General features: G+C 53.2%; 1 protein-coding gene across 1 annotated transcript; it reads right to left on the bottom strand.

Annotated features, from left to right (window-relative positions):
- Positions 1-493: 493 nt before the first annotated feature.
- On the bottom strand, positions 494-11854 carry LOC104505304 (otoferlin-like; the record flags this gene model as incomplete). The annotated part of the gene is made up of 11 exons (XM_010151970.1): positions 494-613; positions 2083-2244; positions 2706-2840; positions 4906-5030; positions 5406-5595; positions 6070-6222; positions 7015-7131; positions 7912-8002; positions 8450-8550; positions 9123-9243; positions 11671-11854. Coding segments are annotated over 11 exons (1499 nt in total), but the record flags the coding sequence as incomplete, so codon positions are not given.
- Positions 11855-11931: the final 77 nt, after the last annotated feature.

Genomic DNA, 11931 nt, shown 5'->3' with positions numbered 1-11931 from the left:
AGGTCTTTTCCAATGTAAACGATTCCATGATTCTATGATAACCAAGGGAGAGGGACCCTGATTGGATACATCACCCTTTAGGTATCTACAGACTCACGCGAGTCATCCCACCCTTGATGCCTGGGGTTGGTGGGATGCAGCTCACCTCACCTACGGGACTGCTCCGGGGGGAGACGTATGGACATGTGTATCTGCAATGGGCTGACATAAATGCAGGGCACAAGTGCCATTTCCCGCAGGGGTCTGGACTTGCCCTGGTGCCCACATTTAAGACAACAAGGAGCGATCCAGTTCTCTGTTGTTTTAGTGCCGCTGAAGCCTCGCTCCCTGTGTGGCCAGTACAGATGGACGCACGTGGTACAGACATCTGGTCTTGGTGCAGAGCTAATCATCAGAACCTCAACGATCCCTCCTGACCTTCAAACACTCATGGAGAGGCTCTCTCACCCCACACAATGCTGAGCAGTAAAATTCAGTGCTCCAAGGCACTTACCTCCACTCTGTATCTACTCAGCACTGGCCGAATCCCCAGTGGCACCGGCAGGATGGGGCCCCGGTCCATGTCTGTGGGGCCATCAATTGGGGGGAGGTCTGACTTGCCCCCAGGGCCAATCTGGAAGAGATGCAGTGTGGATTAGGATCTGTTCCTCTGAGCCCAGCTGCTGGGAAGCAGATTTTTGCCTGTCTCGGCTGTAACTGGCACACCTTGGTCCCATGAACTGGGGCTGTGTCATCTCAGAAGGTGCGGGAGCACCAAGGGGTGCTGAGCATCCAGCTGATGGTACCACGCAGGTACTTTGGGAAAAGGCACGCATGTGAGCAGAAGGTGCTTCCACACAGGACAGACCCAGCAGCAAAGCACACTTCTCAGCCCACCAATGCATCCTGACCCCAGGGCTGCTCCTTTTCCTCCTGCCAGGAGTTGCATCTGCCTGGGGTGGGTGTGAAGAGCTGCAGAAATGGTCCAAGAGCTCAGCCCTGGTTCAGGTTTAAGGTCCTGTTTTCAACCCAAGGCATGAGGGAGATCAAATATCCCATTTGAGCCAGTCCATAAACCACCCTACTGCAAGGAAAGCCCGGGGGGAAGAAAAGGTCTTGGATGAGCACCTGCCCTGGCAAGAAAAGGAGACAGGAGAAGCACCCTGGGGAGTGGGACCCCAGGCTCAGCAGCAGCCGGCAAGGCTGCCCCAGTCTCACCCTCCTCATAGGGCATCGAGGTCGTTGCAGACAGACAAGCATGGAAAGCCAAGTCTCCTTTGAAATAGAGGGATGCAGAGGCGGAGGATCCACCTCCCCAGGTGCTGCCTGCTCCCAGCATGCACAGACACCAGTCCAGCCTTGGGACCACCGCCCCTAGCTGGTGTCCTTTGAAATAGAGGGATGCAGAGGTGGAGGATCCACCTCCCCAGGTGGTGCCTGCTCCCAGCATGCACAGACGCCAGTCCAGCCTTGGGACCACCACCCCTGGCTGGTACTCAGCTGCACCAGAGGTCAGTCCCTCCACATCCGAACCCCACTGGCACAGCACTGAGTTTGCTGGGGGCTCTCTCTTTTCAGAGGGGACGCCTCATGCTCCCCCCCGCACACCAGGATACTGCTGAGACACATCCATACAAATACAACTTCACCATATGGGAAAGGAGGCACAAAAGCAGGAGTTTAACTCTGCTACCTCCACAGTCTACGAGGTTAAAATTTCATCACTCTTGGGATGATGCTCTGAATTCACACCCCTTTTTCCTGAGACCTTCTAAATCGATGTCTCCAAGAGCACCAGGACTCCCATTGGCATCTCCCGTATCCCAGTGATGATGCAGAGTTTGTGCTAACATAAAGGGTGTCCTCTCCAGCAGGATGCCTGGGACTCACTGCACATCATCTTGACCAGTATAACTGGGCAGGAGCTGCCCTCTCACTGGGTTAGTAGCTGTGATAGACCTTTCTAGTTTTTCCAGGACGGATGAACTACCTGCTCTTTGCAGCACCCAAGATACATAAGCATGGTTAAGCCCCGCTGCATTGGAACCCTCCATCCCATCCTTTCCCTCCCTCGGTCTGGGGATGGCTTTGGGCAGCTGGTACCTGGAGTAGTTCGAAGGCAGCCAGCAGGTCCCCGGCTGTGGAGTTGCCCCGGTAGATCTGGTAGTATTCCAGCTGCGGGGGGAAGCGCGGTGGGCAGTAGTGCTCATCCGACATCTTCACCACTGGCTTGGCGAATGTGCGGCCCATGAAGTCAGCTTTGCCCTGGAGAGGTGAACAAACCCAAACACTTGGATTTGTTGACCCAAGGTGAGGTCTCCCAGGTTAGCCCCACAGATCTCCACATCATGGTCAGGGCAGGACCAGTCCACTGGGCCTGGGACACCAAAGTCACAGCTTTTAGGCCTGGCTTCTTCAAACTAGGTGCAGGAGGTGGCCTAGGGCTGGGAGAGCAAGGAGCCCAGGGCTGAGCAGCTTTTCTAAAGGGAAAGACCGAGGCCTCTTTGCCTCCAGCCTCACAAAAGCTCTTCCTTCACTCTCCAAAAATAGGTCATCATTAAGTTGAACCTGAGATCTAATGAGCAGCAAGGGCTGCTCATGGTATGGGAGATGGGGGTGGACCATCTTCCAAGGGTCAGGAGAAGAGCTGCTCCTCACATCCTCTGCCTTGCCTCTGACTCAGGAATGATTGCAGCATCATTTTCCTCTGCTGGGGTTCATCTTACCACTGTGTCCTGGTCATAGATCTCGATGACAATTATGGGAGGGTCATCCCGCATCTCATGAGCTTCTCCATACAGCTCCACGTTGTCGAAGACCAGCAGCTGGTCCCAGGTCGGGCAAAGGGTCTCATTGAGAACCTGGAAGAATGCGAAAGGGCCTTACCATTCCAGGCAGGGAATAATGTCCTGTGCAAGGGCAGCAGACAGGGCGCTGGTCTCAGTTTTCCTGCAACAGGATATTATCGGTGCTGGGGTGTGCGATGATTTGAATATATTTATCTTGGGCAGTGAGGACAATGCAAAGACTGTTATTTGTAGAATAGTCACCCCAGGTTTTCTTCATAATCAGCGGAAAGAGAGCAATGTTTTTAAGGTTCAGTGTGCCTTTTCCTAAGGTGTGTGGTTAAAATAGATGAGCAGCACTGTACCCCTTGGGGGTCCTTTCGTCTTCGCTGTTTACTAAGAGAGAGAGATGTGCTACAGACGTGCACACTGCAGCTGGCTGCAGTCGACTGGGTGTTGATGTCCTCCCCATGCAGCGCTTTGGTTTGCAGCTGTTTATTGGATCCTGGGGTAAAGGCAGCCAATGCTGTGCAGAGCTGATGGGCAGGAGATGGGACAGATCCACAGCAGGATCTGATGCCTGATCTGAACGAGGGGGAATTAAAGGTCTGCAATGCTCTGCAGATCCTGACCCTCGCAGCTCACAGTGTTCACCCCTCGCTTTGATGTTTCTATTTGCTCTGATTAACCATCTACTTTCTGTAAAATCAGGGTGGGACATTGGCCTGTGGAAGGGCAGCCACGGGGATGAGTTCTGGAGAATATCAGAAGGATATTGACCACTCAAAGCGAGTCCAGAGGAGGGCCAACAAGATGATCAGAGGGCTGGAGCACCTCTCCTATGACGAAAGGCTACGAGAACTGGGCTTGTTCAGCCTGGAGAAGAGGAGGCTCCGAGGAGACCTCATTGCAGCTTTCCAGTATCTGAAGGGGCTACAAGGGTGCTGGGAGAGGACTTTGTACAAGAGCCTGTAGTGATAGGACAAGGGGTAATGAGTATAAATTGAAATCAGGGAGGTTTAGATTAGATGTCAGGAAGAAATTCTTCACAGAGAGGGTGGTGAGGCACTGGAACAGGTTGCCCAGAGATGTTGTGGATGCCCCATCCCTGGATGTCTTCAAGGCCAGGCTGGATGTGGCTTTGAGCTACCTGGTCTAGTGGAAGGTGTCCCTGCCCATGGCAGGGGGGTTGGAACTGGATGATCTTTAAGGTCCCTTCCAACCCAAACCGTTCTATGATTCTATGATTCTATGAGAATGAGGACATCCCTGGCCTGTCTCAGACGTGTGTCAGGCTGCAGGTCCAGTGCCTGGCAGCACTAGTGGGTTGCTGCATGTTTGGTTGGACCAGTGATCCATGGGGTGTCATCCAAGGACCCTTCTGAGAAAAAAAAAAACCAAAAACACCAAACCAAAAAAGCAACAACAGCAGCCAAGCAGAAATTATTCCCAGTACCCACCAGGCTTGCTAAAGCTTGGCAGCCCTCAGCATGGGAAAGGAAGACACATGCTCCACATCCACATGCTCCAGTATCTCCTAGCCAAGCAGGTGAATTGCAGCCAAAGGGATGTGGAATAGTGAGTGCTGGTGCAGGGGGACAACACCTTCCAGTGCCTGGGGGGGGCTACAAGAAAGCTGGGAGGGATTTTTCCCAAGGGCAGCGAGTGACTGGACAAGGGGTAATGAGTTTAAACAGAAAGAGGGAGATTGAGATTGGACATCAGGAAGGAATTCTTCCCGCAGAGGGTGGGAGGCACTGAAACAGGTTGCCCAGAGAAGCTGTGGATGCCCCATCCCTGGAAGTATCCAAGGCCAGGCTGGATGAGGCTTGGAGCAACCTGGTCTAGTGGAAGGTGTCCCTGCCCATGGCAGGGGTGGCACTGGGGGGGCTGTGAGGTCCCTTCCCACCCAAACTGTTCTGTGATTCTATGTCGTGAAAGTGTCCCTGGGGAACAGGCTCCTGGAGATGCTCAAGCCTCGGTGCTGAGGCTGCTTTCCCACAGCAGGACCCCACAATCAGCCTAATCCTTGATTAACTAGCAGTCATGAGACGTGTGGCAGGGGAGCATGATGGAGGGCTGATGGGACATGCAACATCAGAGCCCATCCCATCCCTCCAGATCAGGAGATGCCATTTACCTCAGTGCATTGGCTCTGGGAGATGAAGAAGACTCGTGCAAAAGGGTCCGAAAGGCCACTGCTGTCGGCTGCAAATAAACTCCTGGCTTGGTACATGTGGGCTCGCAGCTGGAAAACCTGCTTCTCTGCAAGAGAGAAATGAGACAGCTTGATACGTAACCGTGGTCTCAGCCTGCAGAGCGGGGTCTCAGGGGCTTTTCCACAGGTCCAGCACTGATGAAGGAGACAGGCTCAAAGTATGAGTCCCAGATGGATACGGACTTCCTCGGCATCATGCTCCCCATGTGCAGAATGACAGCTATGAATGGGGTAGGGAAGAGGGTGCACAGTTCCCACAGTCCAGCTCCCCATGGGAGCAGTGTGGGACCTCAGGCTGGGACAACTGGAATTATTTCCCCCTTAGCTCCTGGAAGCCCTTGGCCCAAGGGGTGTCCAGGCAGGCTCCCTCCTGCCCTCTCCATGTCCTGTCCCCAGACCCACTGCAGGCAGGAAGCTCTTACTGGTGTAAAGGAGGCTGATGGGTGGAAAGGACGGCAGGTTTTGGCCTCTGGCTGTCTTCTTCTCCTCAAAGCCACAGGGCAGGCCACTCAAGAAGTCTTTGCGCTGTTTGTTGAGGCCCAGCCACAAGTACATCTCCATCTTGGCCTGCACTGTCCAGCCCGCGGGTCCAAAGCCCCTCTTCCCAGGTAGCTGGGCACAAAGATGGAAGAGTTTGTGTGGATATAGGGAAGGCCTTAGAGATGGGCAGACCACCTCTTGCAGCATTCAACTCCTGGGGCACCATTTGAACTGCTGCCCCTTAAAACCAGGGACCCAGCCCTCAACATTTTGGATCATGACACTACTCTGGCTCATACATTATCTTCTTCCCACCATGTTGGCTTCCTCTTTCTAAGCTAGCATCCTCTTTTGTGGCCAGCTGGATCAAATCTCTCTCCTTCCCAACACTTTTTTACTCACCAGACTGGGTAAGACCAGTGGTTCACACTTCCTAGCAGGAGACTTCCACCCTACCATTAGAGGATGGGTCTGTTTGCCTAGAATTCTAGCCCCAGCAAAACTGGGTACACAGCACTCTCATCTTCATCTCCCATCCTCCCTCTCTGTCCTTCTTCCACCTCCCTCCTCTTGGCTGTAGTTCCCCCAGGAAAGACAGACTGGCACCTTGAGGAAGATGGTCTTCACTTTGGCGCAGTCCTTGCCCATCTCCTCATCCACAATGGAGTAGAGGATATCCTTGGAAGGGATGCGGGCGTAGGCAATGCGCTTGTTGTTGCTCATCATCCAGATGAAGATGTCAGGAATCGTGTGCTGGGGCTGTGGATACCAGCAAAGAGCCCTGTCAGTGTCTCAGCTCTTTCTGCCCACTGAGGCACCAGTGGGGCTGGAGACCTTCTGAAGACAACTTCCACAGGTGCCCGAGGAGATGGATGTACCTATTGCTGCATTAGGACCATAGAACTGGTTTTGAGCCTCTCACTGCAGAAACTTGTCTGCTCAGAGCTCAGCTCAGCAGGGTGAAACCTCCAGGAAAGAAACTGGGGTTTACATTTGTTCTGGTTTTTAAAAAAAGTGGATTAGAAGACTAACGGTTTTCCTTTTTCATACAGTGACCATGGGGACTGTAGGCTGGGGGCAATACCTTCATTCCTTACTATGGAAGAGGTTCCCTGTCTGGACAGGTCCCATCACACCTTACAGTCTGGTTTATGTTCTGCTGAGGTGAGCCAAAGCCAAGGAAGGCCTTGCTGTCACAAAGCTGAGGCTGGGAGCCTGCCATGGGAAATGAGAACAGGAGGTGCAACAACTATCGCTCCCACGAGAGCCAGTAACCCCCAATGGCTGACCCCATCTGAAACTGCAAAGATATCTGAGGAAGGGTGTAATTTTCTGAAGGAAAAAAAAGAAAAAAACCCTATTTTGCAGGTATTTGGAAAATATTTGGGAGGCATGGAGGTAGGCTTGGGGTGGATTCTTACACAAGACCTGTGCTACCAGGGAGCTCTCCTGTCTGCAGGGTTCGCAGAGGGGTCTCCCTCCCTCCCTCCCTCGCTGTTGTTACCGTGCACTGACCCAGCCAACACCGTTTCTACATGTGGAGGGACTCACCTCGTCTGCCAAGAACCGGAGTTTCTGCAGGAAGTTTTGCACCAGCTTCAGCTTGTCTTTCATGGTGTTCTTCTTCACCTGCGAGCGCAGAGTCGTGGCTTGCTGCCCCATGTTCTCCTGCGGTTAAAGGGGAGCCCAGGACAGCACGTGAGCCAGAGCAGAATGGAGCACAGGGAGGGGAGCAGCACCAGGCAGGTGCCCGGCGCTTGGGAAAGGGTGATGAGGTGGCAGACACCTTAATCCCACCACGTGCATGCCAGAGCAGAATGGAGCACAGGGAGAGGAGCAGCACCAGGCAGGTCCCCAGAATTTGGGAAAGGGTGGTGAGGAGGCAGACGCCTTAATCCCCACATGCACCCTGGTAATGGTACTCTGACACTGCTTGTTAACCTTGGCAGGATGCAGGGAGGGCTCCCGACACTGCAGGGACATCTGTCCCAGTGGAAGGTGTATAGAACAGAGGTGTCAGCTGTGCTTAGGGCATTTTGGGGTGGCTTCTAGCCTGGTATTAAGGATAGTCTCACCCCTTCTGCTGACCCTGCTGTAATTCAGCTAGCCCCAATATCTAGGCCACATCTATCCCTGGAGCAGCTGTGCTCTGCAGGGTTCCCCTAAATTACTCCTTCCTGGTGTCCTCAGCTCTTTGACAGCAACGTAACTCCTCTATACACATGGATTTCTTTCCAAGGCAAAACGGAATTTGGTGGAGGGGAGGCAGCAGCACAAACCACCACAAGACCCAAGTGGTGTTGGACTCCTCTTCAGAAATAAACCTCAAACTTTCAATTCACAGGGACTGGAAATCAGCACTCCTACGGCCCAAAGTTCCCCATTGCATTGACAAGGTCCAACCCCCGCTCATGAATCCTCCTCCCTGCTTGTCTGAATCCCACTTACCAGCTCCCGCATGCATGACTTGAGTCTTTCCCGGTCCAGCCTCGTGCGGGAAGAGTGGTGCTGATCCTTGTCAGCCAATGTCACAAAGTGCCTGGGGGGGAAAAGGTCACAGCATGACCCCATGGGAGCCCGTGGGCTGTCCCCAAGGAGCCATGGCTGGCTGGATCTCTACCAGCATGAGACCACCTCACTGGGGGGAAATGTCCTGGCTTCCTGCAGTCTGCAAGGCAACTGGGACCAAGTGGCCTGGTTGCACCCAGTGTTGAGTGTCATACACCGGGAGTAGGTGCCAATCAGGTACCAGCCTGTGGGTCCACAGGACCAAAGCTTTCTCCATTGATTTGGGGTCTTTGAGATGCAGGCGTAAGCACCACCTCACCCTCAATCCAAGCCAGAAGGAAGCTGATATGGCATTGTGCCAACGTAACCGAACACTTGCCCATCAACCAGAGGATGAGGCCAATGAGCTCATGCTCGTGATCCTGCCCACAGAGAGCAGGGATCTGCAGCGTGCCACCTTCACCCATCTTTTACTCACAAGCATCCACTGCTCAGCTCCTCCAGAACCCCTCGGAGACGGCGCTCCGGGTGTGGCTTCTCCGTCTTGATCATTTCCTGCACGTCGTTGAGCCCTTCCTCCTGCAGCAACAAGCGAGGGAAGCGGTGAGGGGGTGGTGGGGCAAGGTCTCCCTCTGGGGTCCAACCAATAGCAAACATCTGCTGCTTCTCCAGACCTCAGGGCTCAGGTCTGGCATACATTTGGGCAGGGACATGGCTCTGGGTGATGGGGACGGCCCCACCACCCTCCATGGGACTCGTTGGCCAAGGTCTACACCGTTGTGGCCAGACCTGCCAGGCTCTCCCTTTGCAGATCCTGCTGTGACCTGCCAATGTGGAGCCATCACAAAGGCTCCTTGGAATTAGCTGAGACTATTAAGGAGGCTCTGCCACACAAGTCCAGGGGACAAAGCCTCCCTGCTCATGCTCCCCTTAGTAATGGCCCCTGGGTTTGAGCCACAGAAAATTCAAAGAGCTCCTAAGGTTTGAAGCATTTAGCACTGGGAAAATTGCCCCTTTCTGGCACAAGTTTGCTAGTGGGTCCCTGCACTCTTTGTCCCTGTTTTGTGACAAGCTGCAGAGCTGCAGAACATGCAGAGATGTGCCCCATGCCCCAGGTTGTCTCCCTCCCTCCGTCCCCACCACGTATTGACCAGCTTGTCCGCAATCTTGTCCATGATGTTGGCATTATACAGCCTGCGGCGCTGGTCCTGCCACCAGCTCTTGATATAGATGCAGGGCTTCTTCTCGAAGTACGGCAGGTGGAAGTAGTTCCTGCAAGAAAAGGAAGGGGACATGCTCCATGGTTGTAATGCTTGCAGCCAGGAACATCCCTGGTCCCACAACTCTTCCAGGAAGGCCACGCTGTGGTGGGGAGATGGATATATAAGAGGTCAGGCATGGGAGAGAGGGGTCTGAGATGGATTGCACCCTGTATTTCCAGCCAGAAGATGTCATCAGAGCCCCATGGTTGAGCATGAGGCTCCCAGCACCCAGGGGATAGAGACAGGGGGGAGAGAGCATGAGCCCAGGGGAGACATTTCCCTTGACAAGGAGCTGGTGAACAAGTGAGGGAACCCAGGTAGACACTTTTATCTGGAGTTCAAATACCATCCATTCACTGAGGTTTGTTTCATTTCCCATTTGAATTAAGTCAGGCAGCTAATTCTATTAACATCTATCTACTGGTGTAACACGGTTAAAATCCACCTTACACATATCTCATCAGGTTAAATCCAATTAGCTTTCCTTAGTGCTAGTCCTTTGTATTCAAATCCAGGCTGTGGCTGAAGCCCAGCTCAGACATGCTGAGACACGTGTGTGATCCTGTTCAGTTTGGGGCTTTCTGATCTAGCTGTCTGGGGCAGAAAGCACCCACAGAGTCACACTTGCAGCTGTCTGGATCTTGTCTGTATTTTAGGGTGGCTGCCACCCACACAGCACAAAGCAATTAATAACACATGCAAAAAAAAAAGAAATTTGCCATAATTTTACAGGTGGAGAAACTGAGGCAGAGAAAACAAGTGATTTATCCACTGACAACCAACTGTGCATCGGCAGACCCAGGGTAGGACCCATTTTCCTGAGCTCTGGTTCAGTTAAACCCCAGAGCGTGGCTGTCAATGACTGTAAGCAATGGGGACAGACAGACTGACCAAAACGCTGCAAACTGGAAAGATGGAGAGGTTGTGGATGCCCCATCCCTGGAAGTGTCCAAGGCCAGGCTGGATGAGGTTTGGAGCAACCTGGTCTAGTGGAAGGTGTCCCTGCCCATGGCAGGGTGTGGCACTGGGTGGGCTTTAAGGACACTTCCAATCAAACGATTCTATGATTCTATGATTTTAAGTATTTTACCCCAATCTCCTGCCTAACCCATTCTCAAGAACTTCCAGCAGCTGCCTGTGACCTTGTCTAGCTTTTACGATCCCAAGGGATGAAGAAATGCACCTTGTACCAGCACCAGTTACCCTCACTGCCGAAAGCTATACCTTATCTCGAGACGGACTTTGCCTGTCTCCACATGGTGCCCACGATGTCCTTACAGGTCGAGCACCTGGAGAGAGCAGAGATGCAAAGCCCCAACCCCTCTTCCCTGAGGTGCAGTACTGGGTTGTGCCACCAAGCCTGGCAGAGCTCCTAGGGAAGGACCTGTTTTTAGGCAGGTTCCCTAAATGTACAAAACTTATGTACGAGTGTGAACCTCTTTTTCCAGTGCCCGCCAATTGTTTTAATCCACTGGTTAACTTCATCCCTATTTGCCATAGGGGAAGGGCGCTAAAGGTATCAGGTAGCCATGAGTTTTGGGTGCGTATCTGGCCAGATGGATGAAGGATTTCCTTTGTAGGGTAGCCTGGGAGGTAAATGCAGCCCTTATTGGACATCAGAGAATCCACAGGCGTACTCAGAATAGTAGGGAATGGGATGGATGTTTAGCTGGCAGACTACAGAATCACAGAAAGTTTTAGGTTGGAGAAGACCTCTCAGCCCATCCAGTCCAACCGTTACCCCAGCACTGCCCAGCCCCCACTAACCATATCCCTGAGCCCCACATCCACACGGCTCTGAAACCCCTCCCGGGGTGGGGACTCCCCACTCCCTGGGCAGCCCCTTCCAACCCTGACAGCTCTTTTGGGGAAGAAAGGTGTCTAAGACAAGTTACCCACACATGGTATGTCATCTCATTCCAGTACCTGAAGGGGGCCTACAAGGAAGCTGAGGGGGACTTTGTACAAGGGCCTGTAGTGACAGGACAAGGGGTAAGGGGTTTAAATTGAAAGTGAGGAGGTTTAGATTAGATATCAGGAAGAAGTTCTTCACGGAGAGGGTGGGGAGGCACTGGAACAGGTTGGATATCGTCAAGGCCAGGCTGGATGAGGCTTGGAGCAACCTGGTCTAGTGGAAGGTGTCCCTGCCCATGGCAGGGGGGTTGGAACTGGATGATCTTTAAGGTCCCTTCCAACCCAAACCGTTCCATGATTCTATTCTATGATTCTATCTCCCTTTGCAGGGCATGGGGATCTGGTCCCCACTGCTGCTCCCAGGTCTGTTTGGAAAATGACTCCAGGCCCTCTGACTTCATCTCCGCAGAGGGAGGTGGGAGCTCGGACACGCAGCACACATGGCAACACCTACAGCCCCTGTCTGAACTGAGAGACACGTCTCTGCGCAGGGGCACTCCCGTGGCGAGGTGGGCAGGCTTACCTGTCTGTGACCAGGGGCTTCACGGGTTGAGATGAGGAAACAGAGACCAGCTCTCCATCCTCACCACCTTCATCCTCACTTGAGTTCTGGAGCAGCTCGGACTCCTCCTCATCCCCATCCCCTCCCTCTTTCTTCCTCCGTAGGATGGGTTTGGTCATGCCATCGATCTGGTTCCCATAGTTACCTCAAGAAAAAACATGTGAAATAAAGTCACAGGGTGGTAACTCCAGTCGGGCTCAATCTCTTGGCTTTAAGTCAGGT

This window comes from Eurypyga helias, unplaced genomic scaffold (genome assembly GCF_000690775.1).
Source record: "Eurypyga helias isolate BGI_N326 unplaced genomic scaffold, ASM69077v1 scaffold5220, whole genome shotgun sequence".
NCBI classification, from domain to species: Eukaryota; Metazoa; Chordata; class Aves; order Eurypygiformes; family Eurypygidae; genus Eurypyga; species Eurypyga helias.
The sequence above is the reverse complement of the archived record's forward strand: the minus strand, read 5'-3'. Positions and strand labels throughout refer to the sequence as shown.